The 19,533-nt window shown below is 28.2% G+C and overlaps 2 protein-coding genes across 3 annotated transcripts in view; both read left to right on the top strand.

The window, feature by feature from the left end:
• Positions 1-2,445: 2,445 nt before the first annotated feature.
• On the top strand, positions 2,446-9,249 carry LOC126838512 (calmodulin-like). Its single transcript, XM_050573005.1, has 8 exons — positions 2,446-2,614; positions 3,102-3,170; positions 4,996-5,055; positions 6,376-6,447; positions 6,577-6,690; positions 8,012-8,186; positions 8,795-9,025; positions 9,125-9,249. The coding sequence occupies exons 1-8, from the start codon at positions 2,513-2,515 to the stop codon at positions 9,151-9,153; spliced, it is 852 nt and encodes a 283-aa protein (XP_050428962.1). The 5' UTR covers positions 2,446-2,512; the 3' UTR covers positions 9,154-9,249.
• Positions 9,250-10,600: 1,351 nt separating this feature from the next.
• LOC126838002 (LIM and calponin homology domains-containing protein 1) overlaps positions 10,601-19,533 on the top strand; it is a 48,792-nt gene continuing 39,859 nt past the window's right edge. For both annotated transcript variants that reach the window (XM_050572066.1, XM_050572065.1), the window contains exon 1: positions 10,601-10,943. The gene's annotated coding sequence lies outside the window, so the exon portion shown is untranslated. The remainder of the gene's footprint in view (positions 10,944-19,533) is intronic.

Raw genomic sequence — 19,533 nt, 5'->3', positions numbered from 1 at the left:
CTAAAAATTAATGCTTTGCTCAGGGGCAAAAGGAGGCAAACCGGATTTTCATGAATTATTACCTTGTTCTAATAAATAATAGTTAACAACCGTTAAGTGAAATATCATCATATTATGTTGATAACTTTTATCTGTTGTCGAGACAAAATAGAATAACTAATTGACTAATTATACAAATTAATATAAATCTAGCAAATAATTATTTTTATTTATAATATTATAATTTTCTTATTTGGTCGTTTTAGTTAATTAATTATTTAAATGTAAAAACCGCAATTTTTAACTTTTTTAAATTGAAATAATTAATTAACAAAAAATAATTTCAAAATTGTGTTACAGTCGATGTCTTGAAAATGTTATCAAGAATTCAAATATATTTTCAAAATTTAAATATGAGTATTTTTAGGAACAGTACGTTTGAAGTAGAATAAGTTGTTTTCGAACAAAACTACACAGGTGTAGGAGTGTAATTTTATAAAAAAAATACACCAAGAAAATGAATCATATAGTTAACGAAAGAACTGGTTTATAAAGTCACTAAAAGATATTCAAAAATGGATAATAATATACAACATAATATATCTCCAATAAAAAAAAATTAGGTATGTACTCGCATGCCTATATTCACGGAAAAACATTTTTACATTAATAATAGTTTCGTTGTATTCGTAACAACCATATTTTGTAGTTCCATTTACTGAATAATACTAATAGCTATTTTATAATATTAGCTATTTAAACACAATAATTAAGTTAGTCCAACAAAATTAAAGTTCCCTTGGTGAAATGTTATTTAGTGGGTACAACAACAAAATTTGATAGTTACGAATATAACCAAACTCTTGTTAATGCAACAAAATATTTTTTCGTGGATGTAAATAAGTGTTATTTTTTTATATTTTTAAAATTGGGGTTTTTATTTAGTATATATTGTCTGTAAGCTGTGAAAAATCTAGAAATGATAGAGCTAAACGGATTTCATATTGGTGTTCAGCACATTAAAATCAAGTCAAATCCGATTTCAAAACCACTGTGTTATAAGGGAAATATTGTACACCAAGTATAAAATTTAAAAACCATATGAAGCGGATTTGCATTTATATTGGACTCGTTAAAGTGGTTTTACGATTTTTTAACAATAACTTATCTACGAAAAATAGCTTAAATAAGGTATATTTGTCATTTTTTTATTAATGGAAGTTTTGTAACATACATTGTACAATATATACATAAATATGTTAAGATTATTTTTTAAAAACTATTATATTTTATTGAGAAGTATTACAGCGTATTTAACCAATTATTATTGGTTTAACTTTAAAATAATGTGTTGACTAGTGATAGAAATTATTCGAATACTTTAAAATTAATGTATTCTCAATTTTCAAATACTTTATGAATTTTAGAATATTCAAATATTTTTCATCACAAACTGTTTATAATATTATATATATATATATTTTTTTGAATGCTAAGCTTAGTTTTATAAGCGTTTTGCGTCGTGCTCTCTAGTAGAAAATATATTTTATATTTATAGATTCTTTTTTAGCTAAAATTAATCACTAGATCGCAGTACCGATGTTCAATCGTGTTCATTACACAATCTTACGATTACTTTAAAACAACCATGTAGTTCTTCCTTCTTGGATAATGAACTAATTTATCAGATTGTTTTCTAAAATTTAGGTTGCTTATATTTTTATTTAAAAACTGACGTTTTGGATACATACGAAATAAAAATAAAAACAACATATATATGACCGAAAATTTAGAAATGTGTTCAATTTTCAATTCTCCTTATAACATTTTATCCGAGCATTTGTGATAATGTTTATTGTTTAATGTGCGTAAAAGTTGTAGACTAAAATGTAAAATTTAGTGAAGTAAATTTTGAAACCCTAGTAGTATAATATCGAGCATATATACACAAAATAATTGAACAGTTTTTTTTTATACCGTAATTTTTGTAGTTGTACCATTAAGTTTTATATGTTCAAATATCTACTCTTAAAAACGATTTCTGATTTTAATACTCTACCCATATTATAGTACCACTATATTGTTATATTTACAAGGTAAATTTAAAAACTATAATTTAGTTATTATTCTCTAATTATGGTTGGCTACAAAACCACATAAGAGTCTTGGCATGGTGATATACTAATACAAACTAAGTTATGTAAAACATGTAAATAACATAAACTCCTAATTGAAAAAAACAATATTCAAAGACCAACATTTTTCATTAGGTAACAATTTTATGTTGGTTACCTTTTTCAGAATATAATAGTCTTTTTACGCAAAGTTTTTTTGTAATAGCACGTAAAATAATTATATATTTTTAACAATTGAAATAATATTGCAGTGTTACAGATGTTACAGTGTTCGTAGCTTAAATAAATACAAAAAAAACGTTTGTGTATTTACTAGAAAAACATATTATTTTAAAGGTGTATCAAACGATACAAGTCGTTGATTTTTTATTGTAGTTTTTTTATTATTTAAAACAAAAATGTATTTCAAACGTATTACAATTTTATTGTATTATGGTGTATTTTTATTTTCGGTGTTGGGGCAACCCGTAACTGATGAACACGAAAATAACAAACAAGAAGTAAGTATGATATTGTTGTTATAGAATGATTTTGTAACATAGTTAGGTACATAAATATAGGCTTAAAACTAGTATTTGGTAACTATAAACATGAAAGCTTAATACTTAAACAAAGTCCAAACAATATATTAAATGGTAGTTAAATATATCTAGTACGATCATGTCTAAAATTTACAGACTAAATAATTCTTTTTTCATTTCTGTATACTTTTTCTATGGTTAATTCATCTTTGCTAGAACATTTTTTCCTCATCTCCGAACCGAAATTAAAACAAAAAAACTAAAAAATACTACCCCTGTAAACTAAAAGCAAAGACAGATAAAAAAGTAAAATACATTACACAACATTTTTCAACCTAAAAGTTTTACATTTTTAACATTATTCTTTAATTTAACTATGCAAATAATAAAAATAATTTTCCAAAACATTATAAAATTAATTAGAAAGCTTATTAACTATAACTTGTATTTTTTTTACATTCTAAAGTCGGAATTGGAGACGATCGGTACAACCATAGACCATGATGATGCTGATGAAGTTACTGAAAGCCAACAGGTTTTTGATGTGTTTTTAAATAAAATTAAAAACTTAGTAATAAGTTCGGATATTGACGGCTTATAGTTGACGGATATAGTTCGGTTTATAGAATACAAATACCAAATAATATTTTGAATATAAATTATTTAACTAAATGTTAACACATTGAGTTAAATGATAAAAGATTTTTATAGAACCGCACAAAGAGTATTATATAAAAATCGTGAAAACTCGACCGAGCGTCTGACTGGGTGTATAACAAATACAAGCTAAACAAAATGCTAGCACAGTGGGGTTGGAGAATAGTGGTGATGTAGCATATTGAGAACGGGGAGGTGATATTTCTTCGGAAATTATTATATCTGTTATGTGCCTCGTACACCCAAGTAATGTGACACGTGGCTCAATGCTGGTTATCTGAGCGCACGGAAGTGCACCAGGCCAAGTTCCCGCAATGCCAGTGTAGCTTTACACAAACCAATTCACCCAGTTTTTCTAACCCAAATATCTCTGTTTCCTCTTAAGATAAGCATTTGAAATTTGATAATATATAGATTAAGCTCAAGTAGCTTAGGATACTGTAAAAATGTGAACCCGTAATAGTAAGCATTTTCAAAAGTGGAGAATTTCAAAGTTTTCAATTTTGTTACTGACTGACTGACTCACTCATCATAAAAATTATAAAAAACTTCCCGTATAGGTAAAAACGTGAAATTTGGCACAAAGGCAGGTCTCATAGTGTAACTAAAGGGAAAAATCTGAAAGTTTCAATTTTCTCAAAATGTATACCGCTATAGGGAGTGTAGTTTAACAACTTATTGTTGTTAAGCATCGCAGTACAGATAATATAATTCTGATACCGGTTTAAATATATTAATTTAATGGCAAAAGTGGTTTCTCTTAAAATGAATCTATTAAACACATCAGTATGGAGGATGTAACCTTTTTTGCACAACAATATAAGGTTCGAATCAAAACAATTTAAATTTAAATGTGTTTAAAACTAAAGGTAACTTCGTTTTTTTTATGATATACTACAATTTTAAAAAATTACCTATTTAAAACAATTTTAATTATTATCAAACAATAATAATTTTAAGTTTTGTATTTTTTTTAATCATATCGGGGGGGGGGGGGGTAACTTTTGAAACTTAAATAATAACGTATACATTTAATTCGTTTTTTTTTTAAATTAAGAAGCAATTACTGAATGTTTTAGCTAGTCGATAACCAGTATTAAATCATTACTTTTAAAGTTATTAGAGTTTAAAATGTAGGAAGGGAGGTGTAGTACTGTTAACTAATGAGCGTAAATTAAAAAATAACTACACTTCACCTTTCCTCTCTTCTTAATTTTAAACTCTAATAACTCAACATTGGTTATCGCCCAGAAAATAATTTTTTATTTAAATAACGGATTAAATATATACCACATACATTACCATTTATGTTTCATAAGTTACCCTCTCCTCTTTAACCTGGCTATTTTGTTATTTTGCTATATATAGGTTAAGGGATCGGGGCGAATAATGACTAAACTAAGTAAAAGAAAGAAATACTAAAATAAGACGATTTAAATATAAATACATTAATATTTATGTTTCAAAAGTTACCCTCCCCCTTTTAACTTAGCTTCTGATAAAAAAAAAAACGTTAAATTATCTTTGTTTGATAAAAATTAGAATTTATTTTAAATTTTAGTATATCAAAATTCACTAAGAAAATCGATTTAATACATTCGTATGCTTTTAATAATAATTATTACAATGAATACTGTTTATACAAATGTAGTAGTACAGTAACAATATATTGAAACGAACTAATCATTTGTACTGTATTACAGTCAGATACAGGTACAAGCAGTATAGCCACAGATATAACAGAAACGATGACACATCCACAAGTTCGAAGTTTATTTAATTATTTAATTTTTTATATTTACAATTAAAACATTTGTTATTAAAAATTTAGACACACGCAAATGCAATGATGTTACTTATAATAATCTAGCATGCCAAATGCCAATTTCCATTATAGAGGAAAAGCTAAGTAAAAAAATAAGGGGGAATACTTATGATTGTCTATAAAATCACAAAGAATTTTCGAATTAGTTAAATAATTGGTTACAAAAGTTAATAAGCTTTTTAAATGTAATATTATACTTATAACTTAATAGAAGAGTATAGAATTCGTTGTATTCTAGGTCTTATTTAATTGTTTTTCAGGAGGGGTCAAAAATGAAGATTAAAGCCATGACGTTGTATTTTTAAGATACGGCCTTGGTTGTATTTATACTTAGTATGACTGACAATTAAGCGCATCGACAGTATATAATTATTATAAATTGTCAAATTAATTTTAATTCATTTAAAAAGTACCTATAAACTTGTTTTTATTAAGTCACCATAACTTAAAATATTAAGAGATTTTTGTTCCAAAAAAGAGCAACATGTTAGAACAAATCCTACCTAATCTAACTTTTGGCAATGTTTTTCAAGCTTAAATTAATACAATGCTATACTAGCTTCACCTTTAAAAATCGTGTCATTTTGTGTTAAGTGTTCTCTACCTCTCGGATAATTATTTATTTTCTACCCACCTCTTTAACTTTTATAAACTTCAAGGAATTATATTTAACTTATACATTTATTTCTATGAGTTAATGCCATTTTGGTAGTAAAATGCTATAGTTGTGACAAAATTGTGTAACTGTCTGTTCTGCTAATACGAAAAACCTTAATACTTAAAATTAGTGCTTTTCAAAATACATACATTTATTTCTTAGTCAGAGATTTGTTGAAATAAAAAAAACGTATCACTTATTTTAAATAATAAGGTTTCTTGAGGTTTTTAGAATCTCAATCCCCTCTCACATAATTATCTGCCCATGCTAAAACGTAAAAAAAAGTTCACTTTTATCCTCCTAACCACACCAAATAACACACTTCAGTCCTGCACCTATTTCGGTAGCAATGCTATCATCAGCGCTCACAAAATAGTAATTGTCATAAAATACTTTGCCTTTTAGTAAGTTATGAACACTAATGAACGATAGCATTGCTACCAAACTATAAGTATTTTTTTTTGTTATAAATATTATATAATATTATATTTATATATACATTAACCATTAACCACAAATATTGCTCGATTTTTCTAGAATAAAGTATTAGATATTTAAATAAAATTATAGTAACTCATTATATTTAAAACATTTTTATAGTTATATAACATAGAAACAACCAGTTTAACCGAGAATGAAGAGGATGTTGCAGAAATTGATGAACGACTTAAGGTTTGCATTTTGATTTTCAATAAATTTAAGATAGGAAAACATGAATATGACCACTATCGATTAAAAATAGATGTACATTATCATCATTAATATTTACAATTTAAGTTCTATTTGACTTGTTTTAAACAGGGTATAGACATGGGCGATGAACCACCTATAACGTTAAATATTGTTGATAGCTTAATGGATTGCGAAAACAATGATACTCCTAAACCAGCAATCAAAAAAGTACTATACCCAAAAGTAATTATCAAAAGTTATCATATGTTGTATAATTATATTTTGTTATTTTGCTATGTATAGGTTAAGGGATAGGGGCGAATAGTGACTAAACAAAGTAAAAGAATAAAAAGCTAAGATAAGACTATTTAAAGAGTATTAGACTATTTAAAAACAATGATTTTTTTTTTATGAAATACATTTATTATATAATAATAATTAATTGTAATTACAATATGGGACCTATAAAAAAAAATAGATTATTTTTATAGTAAAATTTCTTTATTTAAGTAGTTTTGGATATAAATTTATTTAAAAACGATTTTGTTATCCAACCCAAATTTTTCCTATACAGTAGAGAAAAGGAGAAATACGAAGTTCTCATAATTAATATCTCATTATTGTTCCAAATTAATTCATCACATTGTTTTAAAACTTATAAAATTAAGAATAAAATGTATAAAATTAACATATAATGGTATCGCAAAAGGTGTATATCTCCTAGTTTGTACTAAGTAAGTGTTGGTTTTACAATGCAATGGCGTTCTTATTTTTGTGTCTGTACTTTGGACTCATAAAAACTTTTAAAAGATTCCTTCGTAGATACATAGCCGTAATCACCTTTCCTTCAAAATTCAGAAAACACCTTAAATTGAACAATATGTTTCTTTACCTAAAATAGTGAATGCTATAACTTTTAAAAATAGTCAAATAAGTACGAATTGGTTTGCAGTATTCTTTAGATATAAGTCTAGAGTTGGATACAAGAAAAGTCCTAATCTTGTTTGGAGCACCTCCCACTGAACTTTTTGAAACTTACCCTGCATGTCTGTTACGATGAAAAGAATACTCTCAAATTTTTTGGGATTTTTTCGATTATTATGGCCATGGTCGTACAGAATATTTTTAATTTTATTCTTTACTCTACTTTTTATCGTTTTTTGTAGTATCTTCGGCCATAAAAGAAATATTAAAAATCAGTTTCTTGTATAAAATAGTCTCAGCTTTATCAAAAAAATATTGAATTATTTTTTCGATTAACAGAAAGACATAAAAATTAAATTTACTATCTAAAGAGTTGGTTTTTTTGTGTTGCCCAAAATTTGAGAATTTTTCTAAGGTTTTTTTAAAATGCTGATATAATTTTACATAATATGTGTAAATTTCAAAGTGGGTTCCTTATATACGAAAAAGTATCTTATTGTTACACGTAATTATTTCAACCATTTTGATTAATGTGGTCGTTTTGACCCATATATTTTTATACAGATATTTTAAAAGTACAAATTGATATAATATAATATTTTTTAACATTGTTATACATATTTATTTATTGTTTGTTTAGCCTAATATTTTCTCGGAAAGTGAGATGGATGAACGCAGAAAGGAATTCCAATTACATGACATAAATAGAGACGGCTTTATTAGTGTTTCTGAACTTTACGAAATTCTTAATAAAACGGGCTGGAATATGTCCTTAGAAAATGTCCAAGATATAATTGAAATTAATGATATTGATGGTAACCTGCGTTTATACATATTACATGCATTTGTATAACATACTTAACAATTTATACAAACTTATCTTAAATCATATGACTATTAGTATAGGAATGTGGACTTTTAATCCTTTCTTAGACCGTTCCGGTTATAAACTTTTAACAATTAAATGAAATTAAAAGCGGGTAGGTTTTTAGGTAATGTGCATAGGCAATATTGAAAGCAAGTGTTTTTTTATTACAAATTTCGAACAAGCCAGTTTCTTTTTAGGTTATTTGTATAAGCTTATAAGTATTAGTTTTAACTTCTACAATTTTTTATAAGTTAATTTGAGACATTTTGGTAGTAAAAATGTTGTAGCTATGACAAAATTGTGACACTTTAGTTGGTCCAAATTCAAGTCTGTAAAACGATTTTGTTAACTTTTTGTTAGGTTATGGTAGGAACCGAATTTTAATGAAAGATTTCAGTATTTTTGTAATTATATAAATTAAATTTGATTTGAAGTTTTAATGTTAACCGCAATTGTTTTACATAAAACTAGCAAAAAATAAAAAAAAATAAATACAATATACAAACTTAAGACATCAGTAATGTATATTTTATTTAAATATTTTTATATGTACAGGAAATGGAAGCATTGACTTTTTTGAATACTTGGTTATGATGCAGACTAACTCCGATCGTAAACAAAACATGAAGATGTTTATCTTATTGGACAAAGATAAAAATACTTTTTTAAGTAGAGATGAAATAGTAAATTTTCTAAAGGAAAATTATACGCCCATTTCCGAGAAAACAATAGATTGTATACTTAACAGTTTCGATAAGAATGAAGATGGTACAATCTCTTTCGAAGGTAAGATATTTTATCAAATAATAATTACTACATTTTTTTTGTTAGTTCAATGTAAGTTAAATGTTTATTAATTACCTATACCTGTGTTATTTTTTTTAGAATATATGAACTACAAAAAACAAAATTAAGCTTCTAGAATGCAGTATTTCTATAAGAGCATGAAAGAAAACCGATTATATTTAAATGTATTTGATATTGTCTAATAAATTAAAATATATGTCATTGCGTTTTTGAAATTTCTTAATATAGATAAAAATAAATCATTAAGCTTTTTGAAACTTACATTTACCTCCAATAAACATCTGTTGAATTCAGTATGGCAATTTGTCCAATACAAAAATGGGTCATGAGGGAGGGGGATTTATTCCCCAAATCGGACTTCTGTACTACATCCCTGTGACAAATCTCTTAACAGGGTCAACGGGTATAAGGTAAGTTCGACTGAAAACAGTAAAAATAGCCATAACTTCTAAAATTGTTGTGATAGAGAGCCGACATTTCACAATATATCAAGTTTAAACGGTGCAAATTTCAAACGTTCAGGTTCCACGGGACGCAAGAAATAAAATTCACGATCACTATCGAATTTTCATGAGTTCATCTAGAACAAATAAACTGGTAAACTTTAATTAATACAGATAATGAAAAATTATAATTTGTATAGTCGCTATAGACGGACATAGGGTTAAATATTGAAAAAAATTGCAAATTAAATTTATTAAATTATAAGAAACTGAATTTTTTTAATGAAAATCGGCTTCCTAAATAACATTGTAAAGTAACCAAAGAACTCGGAGCTCTTTACATATTGAAATTGGACCATCCTAAGTATTCAACATTTTGTCTAGCTTTTTGACCTAAAATAACTTTTACTCATAGAAAAAATTGTATAACTTAAAAATAATACCTTGAAGCTTATACAAAATAACTGGTAAATCAATTGACATGTTTGAAATATATTCAAACCTTTTTCCTTAAATATTGCCTTTGCCTATACAAAACTCTTTAAAAACAGGACGTATGGCCGATGGTGCATGCAATCTCCTTGACAGATCTGTTTTAACATGTCGCAAATGTTGTATTAATATCTCAATCAAAAATAACAATAGGGAAGAATAAAAATGCCTGCTTACCCTCGTTTGCATAAAGGATAGCATTAATATGTATGAAATACAGTTGGTACGTCATAAAACTTTCATGCAGAAATTTATGAAAACCACTTTTTTCTTAAATATTGTCTCTACAACTCCTTAACAACAGACCGCGTGCAGTCCCCTTAAATTTTACCATTCGTCCCCGCTTTGCTGGCTTTTTATATTTTAAACAAATACATTTTTGTAGAATTTGTATTCTCCTCGAAGCGAGCAACTAAACACGCACGGGCGCTGGTTCAAAATTTGCATGAGATTTTTAAGGCAAACAAGGTAGATAGGTAGGTTCCTCCTACGCCGCATCGGCTAGATCGTCATAATAATATTAGGTAGGTAGATCGCGTAGGTTCGGTTACCGTCGGCACCGGTCGCCGTTTTTACGGCCGGCGGTCGTGTCTGTTTTTGTTTACAGTATGCGCACGCACTTCACAGTCAGTTTCGTCTCACGCGCACCCGTCGTGTTATCGTCGACATCGACGGCGGCAACGCACGAGTTATACCAATATTATTTTCATGTTCTTGCCGTGTGACCTTACCCCTAAATAATAATAATAAACACCTACCGTCTTGTTTAACCCGGATTATTTGTACGCATTATCGGCGGTCTGTTCTTGTTTTTTAAGTTTATTTTCGCGGCCGATCAGATATATATTTTAATACCGTCGGAAGACTTGAACGCTATTTAACCGTGTGTCCAGACGGTCTGGCGGCGTTAAACAGTGCGTATCGAGGAATTTCAATGCTGGACAACTAAATTTCATTTTAAGGTCAGTAAAACGGACTATCTAGTCGCTAGTGTATATTTGACATTATATAGAATATAGTAATATTTCATTAATTAATATCATAACGTTCTTACGACGGTTGCGGTATAAGTAGCCGGCTGCTAAGATTAGCGCATAATCCATTCGGTATTCACTATTCACATGTTTTTGATAATACCTGCTTCTCATATTAGTGTATGTGCAGTTTGTGCACTCTACGGAACCCTGACGACGCTGACAATGGCAATGCTCACAAAAGGCCGTTTATTTTTACTTTTCTATTGCGGCAGTGCGTAAGCTCTGATATTGTACGCGAGTAGCACGCAAGTTCGTTTGTCAAAATTCAAAATGTAAAATGTTAAGTTGTCACGTTTAATGTGGTAGAAAAAAAATGCTAGGAGTTAGGACCATTTCAACCATCGGTCGAGTTATTGATTGAAAGTTCATATATAAGTTTTTTGACTAATATTTTTGTTGGTATGTGTCCTCCAAAATGTTTATTTACAGTAGAAAACACATTTTAGTTTGATATTTTAAAACTATTACACAACTAGTATTGGTTTACTATGTGTAAAATACACATCGTATCATTATCACATCCTCAATCATCTTAGTCATCTATTTGTGCAACTACTAATTCACAAATAATGTAATCTTAAGTACCTATATAGTATTGTTGTTTTTATGAATTTTCAAAGACAAATAAAATTTAAAATGACTGCCTCAATTATTATCTAATAATTGTTTCGTTGTTTTGATTTTTGTTTGCTTAGTAACTAATACGAGATGCGTCGATATGACGTGCTTGTAAGTTGTATTTTTTAGATACGTACGTGTTGGTATTAATAAATAACATAATAATTAATATTATTTTATATTGATTCTAATTTAAAATTACTTAAAATTAACTTAAATTTTAATTCGAAGTGTATTTCTTCCGTGTTATTTTGTGTGTATGTAATTATCGAAAGTTATGTGAAAAGTACAAACGGTTCGTTTAAGAGCGATCTAAATTCTAACTGAACAAGACACTAATTGCGAGTGCACTGAAATCTTTGGTATGTTAAATCCTATAAATAACTAAGGTACGCTTAACGCTAGACATTTTGTATTATAATGAGTAGGTACACATTATCGGTATGCATTACCCTAGTGATGTTAGAGTAAGCCGGAACTGGGTTACAGTCTTGATTTAATCTCTATGACCTGCACTAGTTGCACTTTTTTTTTGTGTGCTGAACATCCCGCGAAGAATGGAAAGTTTTTGACATTATTGTCATTCATAACAATTATATTGTCTTTCGATAATACCTATGATGTTGGTCCAAATGTGGTTATTATACGGTGAGAGCTGGGTTGATAAACGTCGAAAACAATAATTATTACTTTGAGTTTAGCAAAACGGAGAAAGCGAACACAATTTTAACATTGTCGCTTCGTGTATGGACATTTTTGTATACTAAATGTTTTTTAAAGGAAAATTCGAATTCCTAGTTTTTTATTTCATTAACTAATAACTAATAAGCAATCCCTTAACGGGTTTTTGATAACAAAAAACTGGAAAAAAAAACAAATCACAACAAACGATTGAATTCGCGTATCATCTAATGTGACCTTTACTATAGTTTATTACTTTGAAAAATCATTTCTAAATTGGTAATTACTGTAGCCTGCATGCGTTTTTGAAAATATTAATTTTAGGAATACATAAATATAACTATGAAAAAATAATTTTATACTTTGGATACAAAAAACAAAGGCAAATTAAATTTTAGGCTTACAAAAAAAAAAACGATGCTACTTTTTCAGGTCTTACAAAAATGTAATGTTGATGAACAAATATCTAAATAAAAGTATTGTAACAATAAAAGATTTCATATATTTTCTTGATACTTAACCTTAAGGTGGCTATTTTTTATTTTGATGAACATTTTTTTTTGTAAAAATTATAGTATTTGTGGTTCTGTTCATACAAAAGAGTTTGGTTTTTTTATAAAACATAAAATGACTACGGATTTAAAATAGAAAGGGACTGATATAAACTAGGTGGAAATTGGAATTAAAGCATTATACTTTTAATCTTGACACGGATGGATCCACATTGTTTACTTTTTTTGGAGTAGATACATCATGATATTTGAGCAGATAAAACACTATCTAATTTCATCATGTAAGCTGTACAGTTAATAAATGTCGAGAAGCGTAAAAATGATTATAACTGAGCTGTAATAAGTATATTATAAAATGATTAGTTATTTTTTGTTATTCGCCCCTGACAATTAACACATTATTTTCAGTATTTTTTTCTATTCGAAAACCGGCTTAATTGGTGTAAGCTCTGTGTTTTCATTTTCACACAAATAATGTTCAGCGCCTATTGTCTAGAAGGCAAACCAATGTTTTAAAATATTAAAATAAGTCTGGGAAACTGTTATTGAATTAGACTTTGTCGTTGGACAAAGGAAATTATAAGAAATATTGAGTCTGGCCAGGATGTGACGAAAATCTAATATCATTTGCTTACACAATATCACTAAATACCTATGCTTAAAATATAATAATGATTCATTTGTGGGCGCTTATAATTAATTTTTTAAGCCGCAAGGTATTGGTTTTCCTAGGATTTTAAAACCAGTTTCTCTTAGTTTCAATTGTATTTTGAACTTACAATTATTAGTGTCATGATACATATTATGTCATCACGAAAAATACATTTGGTCGTGTCATTAGGCTGATGATTTCTTTTACGATATTTACTGAAAAACATATCATGGTCGGTGTATTAAGACTATATTGTAAGTTTTTCTAATAGGCGTTTTCCATTATTTGGTATATTCGTCAAAAACTACAAAAATGAACATATAAATCGAATCGTTAATGCATGATTGTTTGTTTTTTTAAATTTTTTTTTATTACAATTAATTTGCTTCAGAAAATACAATTTTGATATTTTGTTTTTATAGTAAATTTTAACTATTTGTTATGCTAGCTAATTTTGGATCATCATTTTTGTGTAGGTCACTATCATCTGGGGACCTAATGGCGAACAACTTAAATAGACTGGTTTTACATTAATACTCAAAAAATGCTGAATAATAATTCACCTCGATGATTCTATTTTAGTGGGTTAGAACTGATTATGATCGCACTCGACGTCTCTTTTCGTTATCCGGCTGTGGAAGAAAAAAGATAATGTGTTTATTTTATTGATTTATTTTATTTTAAAGAAACCGTTTTAACTCTTTCTACCGGTTGTAATGTTATACTTTACAATAATAAATATATAATCGCGTATGGTTTCAACGCCGCCGACGCCTTGTTAGGACGTTTGAAGTGGTGTTTCGTCGGCGCCCAAGGGACGTTATAAATATAGGGTTCCCAAACATCATTGCCGGCAGGTGGTTTAGGATTAAACACGATGCTATCCCACGGAATAGCGACTGTAGTCTGTAGTTGGCCCTCTTAAATTATTTTTCTCTGGAATTTTTACACGGCCCATGTACCCATCGTTTAATCACAAAGTATAAATTGAATAAAATATGAATGCTATTAAAGTACTTGTTGATAAATTTCGGCAATATTATTTCAAACTTTAGTGGTTTTAATGGAATCTATAAAATCAAATATATATTGCTTAGGACACTATAGGCGAACGTTATGTTACGTAAGTGACATGGGTCGTAAAAGTGCACTAAAGTTCTCATATATAAATTAATAGCCATGTTGTATCCTTGTTATTAAGAGTAATTTATTATGTGTTTCTTCTCCGTTACACACTCAAGGCGCACTACATAATATTATTATGTTGTACGTTATATGTATAAAATGTACTCAATAAATAATGATAATAGACCAGTGTCATTATTGGGTTTAAAATTAACTACAAGACAATGCCTACAACGTTAATTCTATGTAAAACAAATCTTGATCATAAATTCTTCAAGAATTCCTGCCATTTTGACACCTTGTGTAAGATAACACTCAAATGCTTAATCAGATTATTTTGCTCGTGGTAAAACAATTTTAAGATATGATATTCCTCTTGAAGGTCTACATTGCATTTATTTTAGTTTTTAATAAAGTTTTAAAGTGTTATGATAATCGACTTGATATCAAGATATCCTATCATTCAATTACATTTGCATGTTTGTTTCGTGATTAAGTAGCTTTTAGTTAAGGAAAATTTCAAATCGCTGCAAACATTAATATTTAAAAGAAATCCAATAAGAAAATTAAAATATGTATTTTTTTCTACGCTATCAAATAAAAACATTTTTTTAAATATTCTTTATTATTTTGTTTATATTTAACAATAATACATTTTTATCTCCTTGAACAATATACATTTTTTATTAGAAAAGTTTAGAACGATAAAACAAAGTTTTAAAAAATATATAGGTAATATAAGTAAACGAATTTTTTTAATGATATGACAACATTATTTGTATTAATGTTACAAAATTCTGATACGTTAAGCTATTGAAACGATAACCCCCGTTTTAAGATTTTATCTTGGTACTTAAAGATTTTAGTAATTTCTTTTATATAAGTATTTAGGAAAAATCCAGGGTTTTTCTGGAAGTTAATCTGATTGACCCGATACTATTGTTTTAAAATATTGGACATTTATATTTCATTATGATTTTAATGACTACAAAAAAACATGTACTATATAGTATACCACTATTAATAGTGATATATTATATTATATATATATATATATAATTGGGTTTGATTTTTTAAGAACTCATTATGTTTACTAAACATTGTCTAGCAATTGAAGAACTTCATACAACAATTCTTAAGTGCACCTTATATTTCATCCAAAAAAAGTTACCGATTCCAAATTATACCGATTATAACTTCTTACTTAACATAGTAATTTAAACATTTTCTTCACTATTTAAAATTTTTAAAAAATATGTTACTTGATTGTTGCATTAATAGTTGTCTCAAGAATCATCGGTTTATATAAAAGTGTAAATTCTTAGTTAAAATGGAAAAAAATCTTGTAGACATTATTGATAAACTTTAGAACAAATAAGTTATGTTATGATATGTGAAGGTTTTTTCCCTTCATTCTGTTAGACTACAACATAATATTACATAATGTTTATAGCCTTAGTAACGTTAGCTTAAGAAACACACTGCACGCTGAATTTTCATAAAAATAGCTAATTGTCCTTCTACAATAATTGAAAGTACCTAGTCCATTTATGGAAACGCACACGAGTAAGAATTATAAATAAAATGGAAAACGAAACTGCGGTAAAATTCTAAAGATCAACTAAGTTGCATACTCATATAGTATAATTATGAGTTTATTTTATTAATTTAACACGTGTCTTGTAAGAAGTACCTCCAGGAAGGAGTTTAAACATGACTTGAAGGTATGCCAGGCATAATTTTATAATGTATTTCATTTTAATTCTTCTTCTCAATTACTAATTCCTCTCTGTAAGCGTTATAGTTTCGTTTATCTATTTTGGTGTTCAATATAATAAAAACAATTTTTTTCTTACCTCATGATCATATGTCCAGATACCGTGATATCATGTTCGTTTCTAGAACAATGTATATATTCAGTCGTTTGATTTGTAGTTAGGTGACGCCCTATTCCGGCACACAATAGTCCTAATTCAAATTTCACATTGGGCAGGTATTTTGATTTGTTACTCGATTGGTGGTTTTACACTAGTCGAACTAGTTAATATCTAGTCCAGATGCATAATGAGACTTTTATCCTACCGTATGTTGTTCAGTTTGATTTTTGTTTCGTATTGTAAAAATGCTTAATTAATATTTGAGTTTTAACCGTTATGAAGGGCCTAGAACTAGTTTTTTATTGATTAATTTTAAGATTTTAAAAATAAGTACTATAATAATTATTGCCATAACTAATATATTTTAGTACAGGTCCTAATCAGGGTAATAAATACTGTTAGATTGCGAAAAAAACAGCCATGGCAATTCACAGAGTACTAAAAAACATTTTAATCAAGTGACCATGCTCGCATTTTCTTCGGCCAATGAATAATATGTTTTTGTACCAAAACGAGTTAGAAACAAAACGCATTCAACGGTAAACAGTGTTGAAGTGTAACTATTACTACACGAGTGTTTTGTACCACCATTATTATGCTCTGTATGCGTCGGACAAGATTAAGAAAATAAGAAACAAAGAATGGATTCCGGCGCATAATATCGAGAAGGACGTGTACGCAATGGATTTTGGTCGATGTTATCTCGGTGTGTGTGTTTGTGTGCGCCCAAGGGAGGAGCAAGAGGTTGTTTAAAAATAAAAAATAAAAATATCCAGTTTTAATAATACTGTTTCCGTCCGTCCCTACGTCCCAAAGTAATAATACTGGTGTGTTGTGAACTGCACATGTAGAGTGATGAGCTCCAACATCTGGTAAGCTACCTTTATCCCGCGTTTGTCGTTATGTCATACAGCTTACTATAGTAGAACGCTCGACGGCGAAAATCGGGGGATAAAAATACTTGGGCCGAATAAATTGTCCATTTACGAATTTTTAACATTTCAAGGTGTATTTTATTTGCGCTTTATTACTTACAGGACGTCGTTAACGTGTTTGTTTTTTGTTTACACTGTCCCAGTTCGCTCGAATAAACGAATGTCATGGCCTTCTTTGTGTCTTTTTCTGTTGCCATCCAATGATTAATTAAAATTTGGTGATGACCAGTAATGTAGGTACCGTTTTGTAAACATTGTATGTGTTTTTCTTGAAGACTACTGCGATTATTACGAGAAAGCCAACGCGCGTTCACAAAACATAATGTGTCGCTGGAGTTTTTTTTCATTTTTAAAGCAACAGGACCGTAACGAAAAAAGAGGTGACGTTAACGACTTTTCCGGTGTAACATCGTCCCAAAATAATGCCAAGACTACATTGAAGCAGCATAGGCGACCGGTGGAAACAAAACTGTTGTTTTATAGCTTTCAGTCGCCGATTACCGTTGCCATCTCCGTTTAGTCAATTTAAAATAGTTTAATAGAACCATAGATTACACACTCACTACAGAACATGGGAGTAGGCTAGTTAAGATATAGTTATTTTTCGACCCTGTAATGGAGTCTGATTTTGGACAGTCTTTCGCGTTCCTTTCAAAATATAAGCGTTGCAACGTATTTATAGTTTTTCAAAATCGAACCTAAAACTATAATTAAATAAGAAAATTAGACTTATAGCTACTATAGTCTCATAATGACTCGAGCATTTTTTCTTTGTATTTTACCGATGTACACTAAATGTAACATATTATTGAAACATTTTAAACTAAGGTTATATAAATTATAAATATTTTAATATTTATATATACTAGGCTAATTGACCATTTAAAAAATATTAACATAATACATATAATAAATTATCAGTTATTTCCAAGGTGGTTTATATTGTTCATTACTTACTGTATAATGTTTTTTTTAACACGGTATGTAATATTAATGCTATATGAAAAACAAGTGATTATAAGTTATAGCTGTTGAAATCAGAAAATACCAACTACAATATAGTATGAGTGACAACTAGCTATAGGCGAAAATTTAGCGGAGATTGGACTAAAAATGACTCAGTTTACTTACAGCTTTACCTTTTCTTTCCTTTTAAAATTAGAAGTTTATAAAAAAAAAAATACAATTTTACGTGGACTATTCAAATGGATCGCTAATTGCAGAAAGATAGAAATGACAAGATCAATTTTGCTGTTATCATCTTTCTGTACTAAGCAAATGTGAATACGTCGTTTACTGTGAAAAGGGGTTAAGTCCACCCGTTAAGTCTATCACAATATTATTTTAACTTTAAATTTTAGCGACAGAAAGATTGTATCGAGCTAAAAAGCAATAAAAAAAATATTTAGTTATTTGATAGCGATTGTCTACAAGAGACAAGAGTTGACATCCTGGTGAAGTGGGTATTATAATATTAAATATAATATACACAATATACATATTAAATAGTTAAGTACCTGTTAAAATAAATTATTATTCAAATTTGTAGGTATTAATGAAAAGGTCATGATGTGTGAGCAATGTTTATCTAAGTCTTGAAAACCTAAATACTGGTTTGAGCTGCATTCCTTACTTCTTCTAGTATCTAAATTTATTTTGCTCTTTATATTATAAATACATTAAAATAATTTCGTTTAAAGAGTTTATTTGCTTGTGACTAATCATGTAAATGTATTATTGTAATGGTACCTATTATCATTTTTCGTGCGTCATATTGTAGTGCATACGTTTTACACCCACTATCGTACTTAAAATTCATAAAGTATGTTAATGCGTGCCATAATGTTATGATCAAATAGATAAATTATATTATTATTCGAGAATTTTAAATAATGATAATATATCACATTTCAGAATTTTTAATTAAAAAAATAGCATACTATAAATAATACAAACAAGACGTTGTTTATTTTTTTTTTTAAATTAAAATGAAACGTGATATATTAATATTATTGTTTTCTCTATTATTAGTTGGTATAATTCTTGGATCTAACTATCTTACGCTTGAAGATAGTTACGTAAAGACGCTATATTCTAACAAGTTTCTAATTATAT

This window comes from Adelges cooleyi, unplaced genomic scaffold, assembly GCF_023614345.1.
Source record: "Adelges cooleyi isolate 19-005CV unplaced genomic scaffold, UGA_ACOO_1.1 ACOO_flye_CR_arks_rails_tigmint_CR_PRNA_30, whole genome shotgun sequence".
Classification (NCBI taxonomy): domain Eukaryota; kingdom Metazoa; phylum Arthropoda; class Insecta; order Hemiptera; family Adelgidae; genus Adelges; species Adelges cooleyi.
The sequence above is the reverse complement of the archived record's forward strand: the minus strand, read 5'-3'. Positions and strand labels throughout refer to the sequence as shown.